The following is a 21,724-nucleotide window of genomic DNA, read 5'->3' as shown; positions in this document are numbered from 1 at the left end:
GCAAAGAATACAAACATCTGCATGCCAGCAGCTGTTTGTAAAGCTCAACTATTATGATCGATTTTATTAATAAAAACAACCAACAAGGCGTTTTCTTCTTGACTATGTTGTTGTGGTGACTTCCTGCAGTCTAAAACCACAACCAGCCTTCACACATTGCTTTTTTTTAAACTGTGTAGAGCCAGACTTTAATCCCTGCTTCCTTTCTGGTTTATGCTAGGCCAAGCTAAATGATGCTATCTCCATGCTTTGATTCCATATACACAATACAGACATGGGTGGTATTGATCCTTTTTTCTAACTCTAGGCAAGAAAGTGAAGAGTATTTTCCAAAACGTTGAACATTGCTTTCTGATTAGGTATCATTTCATAATTGAAGTGGAAAGATGGTTTAATTTCACCCTGATTACATTTTCACCTGCAAAGTGAACCTCTTATACCTCATCAACTTTGAATACGTTTACCTTGTGTAGAATTTATATTATAAGACCCTTTCAGACAGTTCAAAGAAAAAAATAAAATTAATTAACGATTCATAGGTGCAGAGTAGCATCATGCAGAAATTCAGTTCAGTTCGATGGCACTAAAAGCCTCTTAAGTCTACGCATGTTGTTCAAAATCTTTCTTTGTGTATCTACAGTTTAAAGCTGACTACTACCTTCCAGAGGCCCTCCTGATGCAGCAGAGGTGAGACCAGAGCATCATGCTGGAGCCTCCGGATTCCAGCCAGGAGATTGTGGAGTGGCTGTCCACCCTCCGCCTGTCCCAGTACACCTCATATTTCCATCAAGGAGGCTATCAATCTCTTGAAGACTGCAGTGACCTCACAGATGAGTGTCTCCAGGAGCTGAACGTGCTTCCAACAGGCCATCGGAGGCGCATCCTTCGCAGTTTGGAAGCACTAGGCGTGAAGCAGCCGAGCGGTGGAGAGGAAGATGAAGAGAACGGGAGGCGTGGAAGGAGGCCTGTGCCACACCCGAGACGTATATTCCTGAAGGATAAAACGAGGGGGTCTTCATGTCACAACCAACAGCCAAAGGAGAGGATGGAGTTTGAGGGGAGTCAGACTTTGCCTCCTGGAGCCGGACTGAGAACAGAATTTGAGGACGTCACGGAGAGAAGATGTGTTCGTCCGCCTGTACCGGCTCCTCGAGATCCCCAAAATATTCAAACATCCCCTTCTGAACCTCCCTGTGTCCCCACCTCCGTGTTTTCCAGAAGCAGCAGTAGCAGCAGTGAGTTCCTATCCATATCTGAGATGCCCTCAGACTGGGACATTTCCTCAGAGAACCCGTCTCTATCCAGCACCGACTCCTTCCCCTGTCTGGCTGACGGCCCCCACCCATCGCTCACTGAAGACAATTGGGTTTTTCAAGGGAATATGGTGGAAAACTCCATCTACGAGGCTCAGCCCAGTTTTAAGGTTCCTGTTGGTCCACGGCTCACTCGCTCCTACCGGCTGAGGCACCGTCCCGTCCCTCAGATCCCCAATCAGCCCACACTGCCACCTCAGGACAGGTAAGTGTTATCTTAAAGTAACAGTCCAACACTCTAGGAAATAGTTAGAATAATTACTCAAATCTTTTGCTCTAAGAAAATAGCAGTACCACAGTGTACAAATATTCTGTTACAAGATAAAGTCCTGCATTTAAATCAGGGGTGTCAAACTCAATTTCATCGCGGGCCACATCAGCATTATGGTTGCACTCAAAGGGCCGGTTGTAACTTAAAGACTATATAAAAATATTTAATATATATAAAATAATGTATTATATATTACATTATTGCCTCTGCATTTTATTATTATCGGATAGGGTAATAACTTCATAATTAACTACGTCTGAAAGCAGAAGTCTAGGGAAAATAATTGCAAGTCTCTTCAGTGAGAATGTCACAAAATGATTTAAAAAGAAAAGTCAAGTTCAGAGAAAAAAGTCAAATTTGAGATGCATTGTGGGACATGTAGTTTATGGGCAACGTGCTTCTGTAAATCGGCATGTAACCGTAATAAACATGTTATATTCTATGCAAGCTCTTGCGGGGCCGCATGAAATGAAGTCGCGGGACTGATTTGGCCCCCGGGCCTTAAGTTTGACACCCCTGATTTAAATCATAGTCAAGGGAAAGTACAATAAGTTTATAGCATAAAAGACGGGACCAAAAGTAAAGTAGTACATTTCATCATCGTATATTGAATGAATGTCTTTATCTGTTAAATATGGGGGTTCATTTGAATGTATTATATACTACTGCAGTAACTTAACCTAGACCTAAGGAAGTATGCTGTAAAACACTCAATTGAAGTAGAAGTTACACAGATTTGTACTGTAAATATACTAAGTTATCTCCACTCCTGGGACTGTGGGCATTTACTTTGATGCAGAGAGATCAATTACATGCTCTCAACATTAGAATCAAAATCACAAATACTTCATTTTTCCCGGGGGAAAATGTGTGTCTTATGAGAGTTGTATAAATAAATATTTAGGATGTAAGAATGTGCAATAAAAATATAACATTTATATAAAAACAAAGTTATATGAAGGTTAGAATTTAAACAAAAAATGTCCAAGAAAAGATTTTTTTTAAATGGCTGTATATATAAATGTAAATATAATTGCAAGTCGGATACATAGAGTGCGAGTTGTATCAATTTCTCCGACTTAACTCTCAACATTCAAGAAGTATTTCCAAACTATTCCTTTGAGCATAAAGTTTGACTTGATGGAAGTTTATGAGCAGTTGAGAACTAATCAAACAAGTCAGACGAGCACAGCGGGAAGCACCTGGAGACATACATTTGCTCGCTTCCATCGCATGAATGAATATGAAAACAGGAGTTTCCCTCTGCATTCAGATTTACACTAATGGAGAACCTTAAGGCCTTTCATATTCAACTCTGCCTTCCACGTACATTACCCTTTCTCGTGCTATATACATTCTTCAACTTTTGAGCTGGGAAACTAACTTCCAGAGTTCTCTCTTCCGAAGGCCTTTACGAGTAAACCTGCTTCTCCCACGTCGAGGTCGGTGGTTGTAATCCGCTGATTTCTCTTCCTCCTCAGGAGCGCAGCGCCGGCGCAAACAACCAGCCTCGAACACCTCACCGGCTCCGAGGGTCCCACCGGTGCAAACGGCATACAGAAAGGTACGGCGTCTCTCCGCTGCTTCATCTCCGCCATGAATATTTCATTCCACCGTAGAGTCAGCGGTGCTCTTGTTTGCCCGGATGAAAGAAGGTAGAGGAGACAAGTTTGTGTGTGTGAGTTGGCTGTGTTATGGGAAAGGGCCCCTCCCTAATTTCAAGCGCACATCTCACAGGGAATATACTCTCTTACATCTCGTCCCTCAGCGAGACCCCAATGTGTATTCCTGTCGCCCGGCTCTCCAAAGTTTTGTAGAAGTTGTTTAACTTTGCTAACAACACACAGGCTTGTAAACAAATATGTTTTGAATTTTGTTCTCTTCTCGTTGTATTTTCTGGGCTTCCTCGACCCTCGTCTGACGAGATAATACGTGAGCTGATTTTGTGCTTAGGTAAAATGTTTCACCCGGGATTATAACATTAAAATACATATTACACAAATAGATACACATAAAAATACTTTAAAAATAAATAATAATAAGGGCTTTTTAAGTATCTCACACACTTTTGACATAACCCGAACCCTAACCCTCATTAAACATAATTTAAAACATATCATTCATTTGTGTTTAAAATAAAATATTGGTTCTGTGTTTTTTAACAGTCTGTATGACTGTGTGTAAAACATGAGAACATGTCAGTCTTATTGGTGGAATATTTGTCCGCATTGTGACATCTTCTCCTGCGACATATCAACGTCCGTTTTCTTCACTTAAACTCCCCTCACGTTTTTCCCCGCTTCCCCTTCGCTGCTCGTTCCGCTGTACCTTTACCGCAGCAGTCTCTTGGCAGGCCTTGTTTTTTCCAACTTAATCTCTGTATGGAACAAGACAGGGAGTGAGACTTGAGAAAGCATCAAGACAGTGAAGTGTGTTCGGAGGAAGGAAGAGGAGACGGATGCAGAACAGTCTGCGAGACTGGAGGAAGAGAGGGAGCCAAGACGGTCCCCGAGCAGGGAGATGGGAGCTCCACTAGCAAGCTAAAGCTCCCTTCACAGCGACGTCTAGCAAGGCAATATTTGACATATCATTTTAACCGAGCATATTTGAAGTTCATCCAAAACTTGAGAAAAATAGAGCAGTGTAGTCTCACAGTATTCAATGAGAACTTAACGTCAAATGCTCACAGAATTGTAATTAAGAGCATATCTGTCTAGTTCTTTTCAGCTGCTACATAGCACTCTAAGTATATCACTAGCTTTACCAGTCAATGGCATTTGATCATACAATGGCATTTACACAAAGTTCATTGCACTTCCCTATTTAACCTGTGTGTAAGCTGGTTTGTGTGACATTGTGGGGTGTTGACAGATATCACCTTGGTGCACAAATATCACACTGACAGCACAACTTCACTTTTAGTGCTAAGTCACACCTCAGAACGAACAAAGACAATATGACTCATGCTGAAAAGCGACAGTTTTTGTTTATTACAGTATCATTTGTTGTGTTGAGAAATGTCACCTTCCCAGATCTAAAAGCTAGATTAAAGCTTTTCTCATTACTCAGCCGTGAAGCTAGGCAAGCTTTTCCTGAAACAATAAACACTCATTTGATTAATTTAAATTCAGGTTGTGGTATTTCCTCAATGCAGACTGTGAGTGTGACACAGGAGTGACAATAACAAACCGACCTTTCCCTCCCGCACATTAAATAAACGGAGGCTTCATTCACAATCAAATCAATCCAGTCACAAACTCATGGCGGCACCTTCCAAGATGGCGACTTGAGAGAGGGTCTGGTCAGGAGCAGATAAAGAAACCAAGGCAGCAACTGAAGACTAAAGAATAGAGGGAATCCGACAGGAATTGAGTACAGTAGTGTCCGGCAGGCTGTCGGAGACAATTGCGAGTGGCCTGAAGGTCGGCTGATAGATGATGACTGATGGCTTGCTATCTGCCCAACAAGCCTGTCCGCAGAGAGGGCGGCGGCGCTGGAGTGTAGTCTATCATCAAGTTAACTGACCCCATCAAAGCATTTACCAAGCCCAGTTATAAAGGAGATGGGGTCTCCAAGTTGGCTCACGATATGAATGTGTCCCAATTTAAAGACAATACTTATACAGCTATGGTGATTTAGTTAGGCTGTGGTCCTTATGCATTTACGCACAGCCAACAGAGATAATTGAGATGAACGGTTAAGAGAAAAACACTGTTCTCTTCATGTTCACAAACAAACTGAAAGTAAACCTGGTCATGCTGGTTCGCAGACAGATGATGTCATTTATAAAGCAATAAACAAGCAAACTTATTACGCTAACGTGTTGGCTATCTTACACCACAGCATGCCGTTTGTGCCCTTCTGTAATGGCCTGCATTGTCTCAAAAAGCAGCACATTCACATCAGTACTGGAGTATTTGCCACTACTTATTTGACTGTCCATCCTTTTTATGTCTGCGTTTGTCTAGAGGCATTTTATGTGTCTTTCGATATCCGCCCGCGCAGCTATCTGCCTCTCCGCCAGTGTCTATGTGTGTCTAGCCCCGTGGCGGTGTCTGTTTGGCCTCCTCGCAATCCTCAGGAGAGGGCGGTGTCATTTTTCACAGTGACAGGCATTGGCAAGGGTGGCCTGGGGTCTCCAGACTAATGGTGTCTGGCCACAGTCTCTCCGCTTTTCTTCTTCTCCTTCTCTTCCAACGACCACCGCACACGGTCCCTGCAGGAAGCGAGACAGAGAAATGGCCTTGGCAGAGCCTCCGTCTGTTTGAGGCAGACTGAGGAGGATCCTACTCCCAGTTGGGGGAAAAGCAAAAGGCCGAAGCAGATGGGGAAAAACAACATTTAATTGGTTTACATGGATCAAGGGGTTGGCACGATTTTATTCAGATCAATGCGTTGGTTTAATCAAAAGCCACTATAACATTTGAGTGATTTTAAATTGAACTGGAACAATCCTATTACTTACTTTCATGTTTAGGCCGTCGTACTGCAAGTTCCAATGCTATGACAAAACTACTATTTTATTCCCGTGTCCTTTTTAGCTCCACTTCAAAGAACCTTGACGCCCATCGCTCCCTATGGAGAAATGTTCCTGTACAACAACCCCGAAAGCACTGCGGTAAGACAACGCACCCCCCCCCCCTCCCCGCTAGCTGACAGTGAGTAGCAGCTCGCCAAAGAGGAACAGACATTTCTCAGATCTATCAGTGCCGTTTCAACCGCAGAGCAAACTTCCTCACTCTGTGTTAATGTTGTCACCGTGGACACACAGCCGAGTGGGAATGTGCTTGTTTCAGTTTGTCCCCCTGAGGTTAATGGAAATGTCACCTAGCCACTAAAGTTAACATAGCTTAGCGCAGCAGCATGATAACGGTGTAAGACGGACACTTTGTTCTCATCTGATGTTAATCTCCTCTGTGCTCTGCAGGACCTCAGCCCTAAAGAAGGCTTACAGAAGGGTTTTAAAGACAAGATAAAACAGAAGAAACACAGGTACGGTATGCTGATGTAACACCGCTGGCCCACACTGTAGATGTATAAATAATAACGGTGTACACATAGCAAACATTCATTCGATTTGATCATGTATCGCGGTCATATATGATGGGCTACATTTAGAAAACAACCATGTTACTTAGAAAACATGATAAAGTTGCATCGTAATTCATTTTTGGTCAATAATTATACATTTCAATTGAAACTAATCATTTTTAAAGGGATATTATGACATTTTAGGAAACACGCTTATTCGCTCTAATGCTGAGAGTTAAATGAGATTTTCTAGCCCTTTTTTTATTTTGTATTACAGTAAGTTAACACTTTGTGGCTGTGTAGCTAACCAGAGATCTAAAAATAAACTGTGTTTTTACAGGGTGGTAAAACTCGAAAATATCTTGGCCGGGTGCAATGACTTCCTGTTGTTCAGCAAAAATAGTCCCAGCACCCATCTCCTTTTGAAACTTAAGCAACAAAGTGTTGTAAGACCTACTTTAGCATAGACTAAGCTAATAGGGCAGTGTTCTCAACTGACTGATAAGTAATCCCTAAAATGTCCAACAGCTCCTCTAACAACACCTATGCTCCAACAGAAAAAAGCCACCCAAAAGGAAGAAATCCAAGGACCAGCACATTCCCCCTGCTCCAACTATCCCAGACCCTTACCAAGAGGAATACTCCACTGTGGATGAGTGTGCTAGCATGGTCAGTTTGGACCAAAGTTTCCCTGTCACCCCTGACGCTCCTGCTGTGGGATCAGCAGCCTCTGGCCCTGAGGATGGATCTTTAATCATGGTGGAGTGTGACCTCTACGCCGATCCTGCAGAGGCTGTGGGAAATGCACTTCCTGATATTTCTCCGTACGCATGCTTCTATGGAGCCCCCAAACACCAGGTGCTCAAAGTGGGATGGCTGGACAAGCTGTCGCCTCAAGGGTAGGTAACAGCACTCCTAAAAAAGGTGACTGTGGTTAGAGAAATTCATTTGTATCCATTAGGGATGGGAATTTGAAAGCAAATGTATATTCGAATATTCCACCCCCAAAAAAACGGTTAACCGATTAATGTTGACATAACAAATAAATACATGTTCAAATAAGTATAGAAACCAAGTCGAATTTCTCAAATGTATTAACTGGTGATCACAGTTTGAACAGTTGACAGCTATAGGCCTACAGCTTTCATGCTTAAAACATAACTTGGTTTTTAAATTAAAGAGGGATCATACACGAACAACATAACGGGTTAGGCTAACGGTCATCAACTTAGGCACCCCTCCCAAAAAAAAAGAAAACTCATATTTGAATACCTGAATAATTTTGAATATTCGATTAATCGTTCCCATCCCTAGTATCCATGTAATATTAGTGATGCACATTAAACCTTTTACTGCAGCTCCTTCTTGAATGTTCTCACCCTATTTATCAATCTTTCTCCCAAACAACTCGAGCGTGAAGTCACCGCCCCAGGAAGTCAACCACTGCTTCCTGTTATCTTTTGCAGACCCTTTTTTTTTGTATTCTGCATATTTTCCTGCTTCCCCTGTGTCTTCTATCATTGATGACCATTTAAAACTAATGAATTGCATTAGATACGGAAGCCTGAAGCCGATGTATCCATAATACATGGCAACATTGAAAGGACAGAAAAAAGAAGACAGGAAATAACCTTGTAGGATTGAAATTCATGTCAGCTCTCATTTAGTTTGTCTTTTTCTGGCCGCACTAGCTCTTTGCAAGTCTTTCAGTACCACAGGCTCACTCAAAACCGGAGCTATCAATCATTTACTCCCATTTCATATTCTCCTTCACCACCTGATTTGCATCGGTTTGGCAAACTGCCCCGGGCTGTTGAATATTCAAATGGAAGTGCCCATTTGTTTTGATTATGCTAATTGACAGCTGTTGATACAACTCCTGACATTAATGAATCAATGGCACTCCTGATGAAATATGAGTTACCGTTCAGGGCAGATTTTGTAACCTGCTTACTGTCCTGGCGGTTTTAGAATTGTTTCACTTATTTCTCATGGAACTGGTTTAGTTGGGTCGAAGGCGCCACCTGAATTGAATTTGCCTCTACCTTCTCTTTGCAGCAATTGTGTTTTCCAGAGGCGGTGGGTGAGATTCAACGGCGAGAGCCTGGCCTACTACAACAACGACAAGGTAAGCGAGAGAAAAACACACGTGCATGTTCACACTTCCTCTGCTGACACACCCACATCCTAAATCTATACCATGAGCCGCTTAGCCAACTTCTAAGTGTTCTCCTCCTCCTCGTTTTCATCCTCATCATCATCATTAGCTTGGCAGGTTAAAGAATGAGGGCAAGGACAGAGCAACATTAAGCCACGCACGGCGGGCCAGCAACTCTCTGTGCCCGCCCAGCCGTACAGTAAAGTACATTGATGTTGGCACCTGACCAGTTCCCCCAGAAAGAAAAAAGGAGAGAGAGAGAGGGAAGACTCTCCTCACTTTTTGCCTCCCTCAGCATTTATTTCTCCCTCTGTACCTCTCTCTATTCTCCTCCTGTCTGACAGTTGAGTTCGAGCACTGCCTGCCTTATCATCACAGGGAGGGAGAAAGAGTCGGGGTTAGGTGAGGGTATGGGAGTTGAACAAGCAGAAACTAGGGAGGAGGGGGTGGAAGATGCAGGGAGGATGGCAGTTCTAACTCCACATGTTTAGCCTGGAAAGTTCTTGTTTTTAGCCAACTAACTATTTTGGCTGCCAATTTGAATCAAGACAACATAGTACAGTATAAGAAATGACTGCTGTGGATCAATTGCTTTAAATCCTTAGAATATAACACAATCGAAACCTAACCCTAATGAAGGTAAAGAAACTACAAGAGACATCATATTTGTCATGTCAGCCCAAAGTATGTGTCTGAATACTTGGAGGATATTCCAGGTGTTTATACTATCTGTCACTCAAGATAACCTTTCTCATGACGATGAGCTACTGAACCCTTTAGCATTCTTCAGCACACAATAGAAAAACAGACAGTCAAAATACTTTATATCACAGATATCCATTGTAATTATTTGTTATTTAGCAGCCTCCATTACCTTCATTAATGATTTAGAATGATGTATTTTAAAATGGTAATCAGGAGATGATTTCTTCTTTAAATGTCTTCTTCGCATATTATACTCTTAGATTGAAAAAGGGTTTAGGAAACATCTGATCAAAGAGCATTTCGGCAACAATCACAACCGAGCTCTGGATACCACATTTAGATTCTTAAATATGTACAGACATGTTTCAGTCAGTACTAATTACATATTGAGCGTAATGCCTTTGTAAATCAATCTGCCCTCAAACTGCATTATCACGTAACAATGAGACAACATCTGACAACAATGAATGTAGATAAGATTGTATAAGTGTGTACATATTGTATATGTTTAATGGCATTAATTCAACATAGAAAGCACATTAAACTACTTTTCAAACTACGCTTATAGAATTGATAATGAACAGGAAGCTTTGTCAAACTGTTGAGTATTCATTATTTGTATCCAGAAGCTTTCATAAACCCTGGCTTTATCCTTTGCAAAAAATACCTTGAATGCATGAATTCTGTGTTCTCCAGTGAATCTCAAGCGGCCATAACCTCGCTGACATAATGTGCTTTACCTTCATGTCCTTGCTAATGACCATTGGATGTATTTTGCACCAAGAACAAACACATTTCTGTGTGTGTGTGAGCGGTGACCTCAGCGCCCCTTTTCAGGGCCAGCTCGTTTTCGCTGCAGCAGCGACGCACAACATCACAATCAATGATGTGGGACCTGTCTGATGCCCGCTCGTTAATCACCTACTAATTATAGCCCTCCACGCTCTCTCGCTCCCAGGCCTCTATCTCTTTTCCTTTGGTTTCTCTATCCTTTGAATTTGTTGCTTTATTTGTCAGGACACACTCCATCGCCAGCGCGGCGGGAATCAGCAGGGAGGCCGGCGAGTCAGCACTTCATACTCCGTGTCACTGTCGGCGAAGGCACTGCACTTTTTTTAGAAAGATGAAAGTTTGCCTTTGTGTGTGTGAGAGATTGTTGTTAGACTTTTTAAAGTCACCCTGCAATGTGACTCTCCTCTGAGGAGGCTTCATCATGTTTCGGGTGAGCGGAGAGGTCGAGTACAATCTCTCTGTCATCCTCGCGTTATGCAGCCAGCTGAGGCCCCGCGTGCCACCTCCAGAGCCAGCGTGGGGGTACAAGGAAATTGCATGGACAGACAGGGAGTCTCTCAGCACCGCTTTATGTCAGGAATTGAAATATGAGTTGCTGGCTTTCTTTGCCTCCCAGTGCAGAGACATGCATGTGCTGCTACACAGAGTGCAGACCACAAGCTCCACTGCTCAGTTCACAAGTCATTTTTCATCCCGTGTTGTTGTCATTATGTTGAAGGGTTACAAAACCTTCACAATTGATCTCACATCAGGCGTATTGATTATCGGATCATTACATTTCCAAGTGGGTGAGCTCCTATGCATTTTTCATATTGAAGTGCTTCAACTAGAAGCAGGTTTGCCAGCTAATTTGAAGTGTAATGCCCGTTTTTAAATATTCCAAAGGGTTTATTTGTCATATGCTCGATAACTATGGCAGAGTTTTGGCAATGAAACTCTTAGGTCTCTGCCAACAAAGCATCAGACAGTATACTTCTCAAAAACAAGACTTAAAACTGAGCAATATTGCAAGTGAGTTCTAGGAGAAAGAACAATAAATAATTAAAAATTTAAATGAAATAATGTAAAGTAGAACTATTACTATATAGTGTAATAATACATACAGTAATCATATAATACTTGTGTGTGTGTGTATATATATATATATATATATATATATATACAGTATATATATATAACACATGTCATGGTATTTTGGGTTAACATATGTCAAGGTGTAATGAGGCAAAGTAAACCTGAGTAATTCTGACTCACTTTGTCTGCATCTATTATATCTATTATTACCCAATATGTTATAATCTCAGCTACATGCTCGTCCCAATGTCCACAATGTCCACAGTGGCAAGGATGACATGCTGCTCTCATTTAAGTTTAGCATGTTAGCAATAATAACACTTAAGTACAGTCGAGGATAATATTAATTTAGCCTTTTCAGATATCTCAGAAATGATGTAACAACAAAACATTTCTCCAAAAACTACAAATTTGAATACATTAGCAATAAAACACATCCAATGTTGCTGCTATAACCCCACTAGGTCTGTTATGGCTAGTAGCATGTTGCATCTAATGTTAGCTAACTTGTATAGATAGGATCCAGACTTTTTATCTCTTATATGAAAAACCAGCAAAGATATTGTTTTTTATGTTTTCAATCTTTACTACTGTATGCACCAAAAAAACCACACACCTCCACTCTTTTAATATTCCCATTCTTGTTCTCTTTCTCAAACTTTAAACTACCCCAGAAAACTCTTTCTCTGGGATCTGTCAACCCCAGACAGAAGTAATCGCACTTAATCGCAGTCCCAGCTTGAAGGTCTCTGGCCGCCATGATGTTATCATCGGGGGTAGCTGAGGTGGCGTGGGAGAGTAGCGAGATCCTCGGTCTCACTTCTCCCTCTCTGCAGCGCTGTATCCAATCCGCCACATCAATCACTCCTTTCGCCTGATTTCGTCAACACCCGGATTGACTTGGGAGAACGCTTGGGGCCTGAGAGGCAGTCTTTAGGGTACCGACATGGTGTCGTGTGTGTGTGTTTGTGAAGAAACAGTCCAAAGCCTGGCTTCAGGGTAGCAAAGGGAGGAAGTGAGGAGGGTGGCTGGGAGGGATGAAGGGATGAGAAGATGGGGGAGGGAGGTGGAAGCTGAATAGCAGGCCATAGGGGAGCTGAGGTTTTAGGATCGGGGATCAGTCTTTGAGTGTATCAGTCTCCATGATTGTCTGTCTGCAAAGCTCTCTCTTTCCAAGCCTGAAAGCTCCTCTGCTTACTCCCTCCTGTGTCTTCCCAAGTTGCCCTTGCTGACACTTAGTGTAACACTCCAAATGTTTACTTTGTATTATTTCTGTGTGAAAGTATGCAACACATCTAGCTGTTGTAAAGAATCTTAAATGATGTCAATGTTCTTACCATTTGAATCCATATTAGTGCTACTCTTGATGTAGATTTTACAGCATTGAGTTGTGAAAGAGCTTTGAAAACGTACCGTTGTTATTGCCAGGGGCTTATTAGCTGACACAGTTAGCCACAAGCTCACAAAGCATTTACCTGCGAAAGAGGCAGACTTAATTCTCATAAGTTGGCCAAACTGAACTCAAAGAGAGTGCATTTTGGACTTGGACTCATCAGTTGAACAAAAACAGGACTTCAAACTATTACATTCTTTGCATATATAAGCCATTTTTTGCTATGATGCTAACAATATCAACATTACAGTATAAGGTGACATGTAAATGTTTGCAACAATGCCCACCGGTGGCTAACAATCAAATGCATGTTTAAGCATAACCCTAAATCTTTGTTTTTGCCCATATAAACTCGTGAAATGTTAAAAAAAGAAAGAAAGATGCCCACATGCTTTACTATTTAAATATTTAATCTGAATTATTTGGTTACACTGTATGTTCAAAAACCCTTTTGACCCATTGCAGCATTCAGGGACTCACAAGTCCTCTCAATCGCACTATGAAGACTTAATGTAGACTAATTCACTAGGAACACAGCTCTGCCTGGAAGCAGCCTCTTTAAAGTCCTCGAGGCACCCTACTTGGTGAAACACTGAGTAAGGACGCATTGCTTTCAACAGGCAATATCTCTAAGGTGCAGTGCTCCGCTCCAACCAGTTGGTGTCCTCATGCCTCCATTGAAAACTCTCTGCTTTGAGATGCCAGAACCTGAACTCCGTGCTGGTGGTGAAAACTCTTTCCAGCCTCTTCAGCCTCCTCCCTAGTTTCTCCACACACTGCCTTCATTATTAAAGGTCTTAGCTCAATTGCTCTGCTTTAATTGTTTCCTGAAGTTTACCAGGTTGTTTTTTTGAGAAGAAAAGAGACATAGTTATCCATGTGAAATAGTCTCTTCGACGAAGAAGTGACATGACATACGGTTTTGATAGGGAACGGCTAGAATGAGAGGAGTGGGAGGGAGGTCAGAGTGAGGGGGAAAGGAGATGTTTGGCAGAGGGAGGCGAGGCAGGTGAGTCTGTTGGAGAAAGAGAGATAGTTAGGCCTCATTGCTTCTTTGGCAGTCCGTTCTCAAGAGAATAATCTCTAAACACTGTGTGTTGGGGGGGGGGGGGTCGGCCGAGTTGTCTGACCGCTCCTCTTTTCCCCGTCTCTCGTTGCCTATCGAGGTATTTACAGATGCACAACTCGCAATTAAACAGCTCTCTCCTCCATGACCCTCAACAGTAGAATTAAAACAATGAATTATCGTTAACCCGTACCGAGGTATAATTATCAGCCGCGTGCTTCCTCTTTTCCTCACCTTCCTTTAACTTCTATCTAAAATTAGAGAGCGAAAGAGGCGGGGAGACATTAGTGTGAAACTCCTGAGGAGATAAACGCACGATGCTGAATGTCGGTAATTAGGTTGAGCCACTTCTTGCCATTGTTAACATCCTGTCTTATTATGAGAAGGGCCCCACACTGACCCCTTTTTGGCCTCCTTATTCCGACATGATGTTTCTCTTCTATCCGTAACCCTTTCTTTTTCGGATGATGTAATACTTTTGATCTTTTCTGTATTGTGTTTCTTTTCCTCAGTCCTCTCCTTGGCCTTTCACACAAACCTAATTCTCTTCTTTTTCAAATTTCACGCCCCCCTCCCTCCCTCCATCCATCCCTGCCTCCGCCCCCGCTCTCCCTAACTGACTGCACTTGCTGGTGTATATTTTTGGCTCTACTGTCTCTAGAAATAGGCTTTTGTGGCTGTCAAGGTCACCGGCTTGATTAAGAATGGCAAGAGGGAGTCAGAAGTTCACTTCCTTTTCTTTCCAAGATTCATCCTTTTGTCTTCCCTTCCTTTCGTACTCTACAGTAGAGTAAATATACAGTACTGTGCATGGCAATCCCCACAATCCATTACAACAATCAAAAATTCAGGTCAAGCTTGTTGAAAAGCGTCAGCGAGAAAATGACAATAATAATGACATTATCGGCAATGTCTGCGACAACCCTTTTCTTTTTTACAACCCGGTGATTTTCCCGCCGCTACAGAAGCGTAATGTACTCTCCCCCAGTTGACTCGATTGCAGGAACATTACAATCTGACATTTTCTCAGCTCATTTCCAACTACTTTAAGGGCATTTCTCTGTTACTCTAACCACATTACGGTTTGAATACCGATTCCATGGCAGTACTCTTCTGTCCTTGCTTCCTTAGAAGTGATAATACTGACGTTTGATTCCTTGTTTATACGCCCCTTCCGTCTCCTCTTTATATTGACAATGACCTCGTACTTTAATTGCTTTGTCAAGGGAGGTTGTAAAAAGGGTCATGAAGCCTCCAGTGCAACATCCTCCTTGTTTAGATGCCTCTAGAGCTGCTCAGGGATAACATGTGGGTAATGAAACAATATATACACACGCTCACACACAGATCCAATCCCAGTTTACCCAACAAGCGCTTCCTGTGCTGCACCCAAATCCCCACACCAGCGTACCCGTCTCTTTTTAAATATTTGCGAAGTTTGTTTTCGGCTTGTGGATTTGTTTTATGATGATGTCTCCTAACACCCAAACGACCTGTTATTCTTGGCTTCTTCGGTGCATTGTAATTCACTTTTTGGGCTGTTTCCTCCTGCTCCATTTCAAATCCCACACATTTCAAGTCTATAATTAAAATGATTTGTGTTAATGTCAAAGACCACATCAAAACATATTTTTCCTTGCTCATATGAACGCAGTTTCTATATGGTTCCTGCTTGCATTCCTGCAGCAGCTTTTTTTTCCGTCAACATTATTGCTTGAAAAGGAACAGGGAAGCCATTTCTGTAAATACATTTGAAGCTGGGTTCTAGGTGGATGAGGATGCTTGACAGTGGTGTACAACTCAGAATTACACATCAGCTGACAAACAATGCGGTAATTGTGGGTCTTGAGACCTAGATAATGGGAATAAGAACTGATGCGTGAAGCTGTGTGTGTCTGCTTGGGTTTTTATCAGCGCTCTTATCTGTCTGTTTATGCGTCTTTTTGTATAGGAGATGTACTCTAAAGGTACGATCCTGGCCAGTGCTATCAAACAGGTGCGAGGACTCGGCGACAACAAGTTCGAAGTGCTTACCTCGCTTCGGACTTTCGTTTTCCGGGCTGAAAGAGAAGGTAGGACAAATGCTTCATATTATTTTTCTGCTTTTCGCAGTCCTCTTTCTGCCGCTCATTCTGTACTCCTCTTTCAAAGGATATTTTCAATGTTATTATATATTTTACATGACTCAAAATTCATTTAGCAAGGTACCCATATATTAAGAAATTGTTTACTCATTCTAGGAAATGTGTCTTCTTTTAGAGCGTGATAGAAGACAATTTCATGTCTGTTGTTGTTTGTAGCCTAGCAAAGCATAACAATTGCAGTTGAGCTAAAACAGCTTGCCTGGATTTGTAAGAATAACACAAATATATTGTCTTCCAAGAACTTGCAAGATCCCTAATATGTTGTTTTGAAAGTTTGTGCTTTCAGGGAAAGTTGCTCGCTAACATATTAGCTAAGTAATAACAGTAGCCATTGTTCAGAAAGTAAAAATGGCAACACACAACTTACCCTGTCCTTTCTGTTGCAACTACTCAACACACAGTCTGTATGACTTTGTGTATGTCTAAGTTAGTAGGTCTGTTTTCCCCGTGGATGTATAATAAGAACTGGATACGCCTCGTTCATTCCTATGAGAGTTGCTCATTGGCGCATGAAGACAAAATGGCCCAACTTTTGAGAGAGTGAAACGTCACAAAAGTATTCATATAATCCGTTCTTATTGTGCATCCATGGGTAAAGGTACAACTCATGTAGTACTGAACACGTCACATGAACGTGCCGGGCGGCGCTGTCCCGTGGGTTAGATCCGCGTTCATAATGCAGAGGTGGTGTACGGAAGTGTAGTACCGCCGTTTGGCCACAACGAATATTTTCCTCAGAGTCCGGCGCACTTCCTGGGGGCTTGGTTTCCCCCTGCTTCCAGTTTCTATGCTAAGCTAGGCTAAACAGGTATTGACCCTACCTCAAATACACATTCATCTTAATGAAAAGTAAACAAATCGGCATATTTCTCAAAAGGCCTCAATGTTTTTTTTCAGAATAAATAGTTCCGTGAATATAATTCTATGTAAATGAACTAATTCACAAATCTCCCAGGACCTGTCCTTTTAATAGTCCCACTCCTCCTTCCTCTCTTCATCCTTCTGTCAGACAAAACGAAGAAAGAGTAGTCTCTGCTCCTCGTCTTTTAGCTGGATTCTTTGTGTCGGCGTTAATGTTTGATGGCAGTCTATTACGCAGCTCAGGTCAAATTGCTCATGCACTAATCGACGGTCCATCTCTGGGATCAGATGCTGGCCGCCCTTTGGTTTCCCGCGGATGAGTCACATCGGAGAGTTTTGCATGATTATGGACCTTTGACTCATTCTGCGGTACAGTTTGAAAGATGTGAGGGCATAGAAGGATCTTTGAGATCATTAAGGCCTTTTTGCAAGTTATTGACGTCTACGAATATAATTATCAATACTTGATACACATCATAGATAATGAGCATCTGCTTATTGCTCTGGATAAGTTCAACTGGTGGTTTATTGCTCATTGTTAAGCAGAACTCATATAATATGAGTTTCTCAAAATCCTGTGTGTTAAACTGAGGCAAGTTGCACATAATTGTTCTTGGAAAGCAACTAATCAACAGCTAAAACTCTTGTTTTTATTAATCTTTTATCTTTTTCTTGCGAGCTGGGGAACGTCATGAAATACCCATGAACTTTTCTCTCAGTATTTGAGAGACCAAAATGTAGTTGAAAGTGAAAGAATGACTGCTAGTGTCGGATTTGTGAATGGGCTTGGTAACAAAGAAGCCATAGAATACAATGTTTTGTTTTTATAACCTTTATCGCTGCATCAAGTCTACCAAAAATCAGTTCTGAACTTCTGACTTTACAATGAAACACATTTTGTTTCAAAGTTTTGAAAGTCTGTTCGACTTCAGTCAAAGCCATTTCACGCAGAAGTGGATATATTTGATACAAGCTGAGATCTCAAAAACATGAACTCCAGTGAAACATTGCACACAGAATTAAGATTGATTTATTTACGGAGCTGATAAAGGGATATGCAATAGTAAAATATCCTTGCCAACTAACTAGAACACTAAATGGAGGCCCCTATACTCTCTTATAAACGCATCTTCATAATCATTGATCATCTCACCCATACACTGAATCAAGGCCTGATTTTATGTTTGTGTTTTCTTCTTCAACCACCTTTTGTTATGGTACTTCTTAAGACCTAGTTTTCTTGATGGAAGAATGGATTTGCTTTTTTACGATTGGATCTCCTTCCAGACAGTTGTGCATCCCCTCACATATAGATGTAGTCAACATCTTGCCCTTTCTAAACCTTCTTAAACTTCCTAAACTGAATTCTCACCAAACTGAGCCCCAGTGGTTCTTCGCCCTCACTCTTTCCATTCAGTGCATCATCATATCGACATCTGCCAGACCTTTGTGTCTGTTTAAGAGTCGCGGGTTCTACAGCGGCATCATTCATCACACTGTCTGCGAGCTGATCGTCATACGTCACACTCAGCCGTGCTGACAAGCGGGATCAGCGAGAAGCCCCCCTCGCAGAGGTGGCTGCTGCCGTCAGAAGAAAGAGTTGGGAAGAGAGGGGGAGAGAGAGAGAGAGAAGGAGGAGAAAACTTGGCCTCATCACCTCATGCATCTTTAAACAGGCCCACTCGCCTTGTGGCGGAGAGTCATCAATCTTTGGGGAAGCACATGAGAAAGAGGAAGACATGAGGAGACAGAGGGAGAGAGAAGGAGTAGGTTAGTGAAGTGGGCTGATGCAGTAGGAGTAAGAGGGGGGAGAAAATGATGGTGTGATGGTCAGAGGAGTGTGTAGGAAATGGAAAAGGCATCCACAAGGGACATTAGGAGAAGGGGGGATAGTGGAAACAAGGAAGGAAGCGATTAAATGAGGGAATAACAGGGATGGATGGAGCGAGAGAGGTAGACACGCAATCTCGGCGCGAGGAAGCAACAGAGAGGTAAAGGCAGGGACGGCAGGGGGAGATGAAAAGGGCAGAGTGAAGATAGAGAGGGGGGAGAGGAGGAGGGAGAAGCGAGTGAATAATTGAAGGCCACCGGAGAGAGTGGGCACACAGCTGTCGGCTGACTCTCCACTTGGTCCGCAGGTGGCCTCTTCCCTCAGGTACTGTCAGCTTGAGAGAGGAGAGATGGAAGGAGGAAGGAAGGAGGGAAGAGGAAAGGGTGGGGGAGAAGAAAACAAGAGGGAAGGGAGAGTTTGGCAAGAAGATACGCGAGCGGAGAGTGATGGAAAACGGTCGGGACAACAAGCGAGTGTTGGAGAAGGGGATGCAGACAAATGCGCTACAAGAGGGAAGATGGGATTTATGTGGTAACGAAATGTTGACGATTTGTATTCTGATGCTTTGGCAATTGCCTTTCCACAAAGCCTGCTCCGAACACATGTTGGTGTTGTCTGAGATGACAGGGAGGCAGATAAGAGAGAGATGTAGACAATAAGTTGGGATAACAACAAACGGGCCAGGGAGAGGAAGGCGGTAGCAATATAAACTCTGGAGGACGAGTGGGAGTACATTTGTATTAACTGTAGTAAATATTTCACTTTCTTATTTTAACACTCAGTGCCTGGTTTCAACATCAAACAACAATTAAACAAATGCATTAAAAGGTAGCTTTGAAGCTAATGTTTAGTGGTATTAACAAGCATTAGAACAACTATGCCAAGTAAGAAAAGTTCTCCTTGACATGAGGCAACAAAAATACAGGTATATATTTTAAATTAGATCCTGACTTAAAATACTGGATTTTGAAGTACATACTGCAACATGCCGGCTTCTAAGATCTCTGCTGAGCGCTAAGTGCACCTGGTTCTCATCTCATCCACTTTCAATGAGGATTATCTGCCTCTCTGCTCGTCTCTCGCCATGTAGAGTGGACGAGTGTTTCAATACATGGCTATACATACATCCCTTAACAAGCTGGATGTGGCTTCTGTTGGGCCAGCTGTGCACTTTTTTTATAGAGATAAGGGCATGTTTGCACAGAGAGTGAAAACAACTTTGGCAATCACGCGAGTTTGCGCAAACAAACAAAAACATATACTCCATCATATGCAAGACGAGCCAGAAGCCCACTTGCTAACCATCTCCTCAGTTTTGCTCAAGTTTCTTCCTCAATCCGCCCACTTCCTTTCCTTGCCTTCCCTCCCACTCTTAGATTGACAGCATGCGCGAAGAGGAGAGAAGGAGGAAGTGCCTGAATAAATGAACAGGCAAATAAGTGAGCGCAGGACAGGTAATGGAACTCCGAAAGCAAGGGTGGGAACGGAACAGTAAAGCCCAGTGATGTAAAGGTCGGTCAATAATTGAGTAGGCCATTCATTATTGATAGCGGCTCTTTGTAAATTCATAAGAATCCGGGGGGTAGCCAGACCCGAGCTGAGTTCAGGGCCAGGCAGCGGATACAGTATTTGGGAGCTCGGGAGGTGAGTGTGTGGGAGTGGGAGAAACTTTTCCTCAGATGTTGGTGGAAATGTCCACATGTGAGAGCGCGCAGAGGTCAGAAGGTCACGCAAACGCTCACCCTAAATTACCTGTTTAAAACCTGGCCAACCACTGCAGCATCAATTCATATTGAAATAATCATACCTGTGTAAAGTTCGACCTGTGGATACAAATACCATATCCATTATGCAGTCAACCAAAAAATACCTAAATGGATACAGAACAGTAAGCAACGCTAGAAGAAACAAAATCTATTACCATTCTGTTTTTAACTTTCTATGATTTGAACCCTGGTAAACTCTGTTCACCACTAACTATTAACAAATAAACAACACGTCCGTGGCTCTAAATTGCTGTCGGGTCACATTATTTTCCTTGATATATTTCCGTGGTTGCAGGATATGCATTAGGAGTACCACAATAATCTGCTACTGATATTTTAAGACTAAATTATACTCATTGACCAAACCAGTAATCGGCGCAAACGGCTATACTTCCCCTTTTTTCGTTTTCATTTTTTTTTATATCTGAAAAGCATGGCCAAGGCCAACGCTGCGATTTGGTCTTTGAGTTTCCCGCAGACATAGATGATTTGTTCCTTGTTATGAAGCTGACTTCCAACAGGTTGCATACACATTAACTCAATCAGGATCCTGCTGTGGTGGCAGATATGATTGATGCTGACTTAAAAGGCTACAAGGAAGCAGGGGAAAGATGTTGCGTATACTACCAGTTACATCCGCAGACCAAGATTTACACAGGCCATCAGATATCACTGAAGATAGGGTGCAAAGTATGACTTATACTAACTGCTAACAGATTTAAGTTAAGTAAGTGTGGATTTATCTTCATTTCTTTATTGAAATGTCCAATGGATTTTTTCTTCTTCAAAGATTCAGGACGTGGCATTTTAGTAGAATCTCTAACTTTGATGTGATTTGAGCTCCCACCCAGCTGTTCTTAAATGTGCACACTTTAACAGTATAACATTGGACAAACGTTTGCTCATGCTTACTCATTACCTATATAGCTAATAAAACAATTGATTTTGGCAACATGATTTATGTGTCAATGGTTTTATGTCTTTTGGCAAAGAACCGGCCCATAATCATAATAATGGATGATAGAATGAAGAGGAGAAGTGATTACTCCTAATAAGGGCTCTTGTCTCTTTATTTTCCCTTGAACAAGAGAACCATTTAGAAATACAGACCTCAAGTTGTCTGTTTGAAAAAAATCATGTGATCCCCCATCCTGTTATTTGCAAAAAATCATGGGTATCCAAAAATACATTTTGTGAAAAAGGGGTGTACGACCACACAAGTGCTAACTTTGTCTCTTTGTGTATTTTAGGAAAGTGTCAATCTGTCAGTGTTGTTTTTGGATAGCGAGTTGAGAGCCACATACGTTTGAATTGTACTG

At 42.2% G+C, this 21,724-nt stretch overlaps 1 protein-coding gene and 1 long non-coding RNA gene across 3 annotated transcripts in view; one reads left to right on the top strand and one right to left on the bottom strand.

Moving 5' to 3' along the window:
• The window catches only part of zmp:0000000660 (arf-GAP with Rho-GAP domain, ANK repeat and PH domain-containing protein 2), a 123,085-nt gene that overhangs the window by 4,144 nt on the left and 97,217 nt on the right, over positions 1 to 21,724 (top strand). For both annotated transcript variants that reach the window (XM_034226297.1, XM_034226299.1), the window contains exons 2-8: positions 641 to 1,518; positions 3,066 to 3,148; positions 6,126 to 6,202; positions 6,512 to 6,576; positions 7,173 to 7,514; positions 8,674 to 8,743; positions 15,755 to 15,875. In XM_034226297.1, coding sequence (XP_034082188.1) covers positions 704 to 1,518; positions 3,066 to 3,148; positions 6,126 to 6,202; positions 6,512 to 6,576; positions 7,173 to 7,514; positions 8,674 to 8,743; positions 15,755 to 15,875 — 1,573 coding nt within the window. In that variant the 5' untranslated portion in view covers positions 641 to 703. The remainder of the gene's footprint in view (positions 1 to 640; positions 1,519 to 3,065; positions 3,149 to 6,125; positions 6,203 to 6,511; positions 6,577 to 7,172; positions 7,515 to 8,673; positions 8,744 to 15,754; positions 15,876 to 21,724) is intronic.
• On the bottom strand, positions 13,039 to 16,395 carry LOC117552714. Its single transcript, XR_004570018.1, has 3 exons — positions 16,315 to 16,395; positions 15,838 to 15,863; positions 13,039 to 13,752 (listed from the first exon to the last, which is right to left on the bottom strand). It is a non-coding gene; the product is annotated as an uncharacterized LOC117552714 (long non-coding RNA).

The sequence above is a fragment of the Gymnodraco acuticeps genome, unplaced genomic scaffold (assembly GCF_902827175.1).
Source record: "Gymnodraco acuticeps unplaced genomic scaffold, fGymAcu1.1, whole genome shotgun sequence".
Classification (NCBI taxonomy): Eukaryota; Metazoa; Chordata; class Actinopteri; order Perciformes; family Bathydraconidae; genus Gymnodraco; species Gymnodraco acuticeps.
The sequence above is the reverse complement of the archived record's forward strand: the minus strand, read 5'-3'. Positions and strand labels throughout refer to the sequence as shown.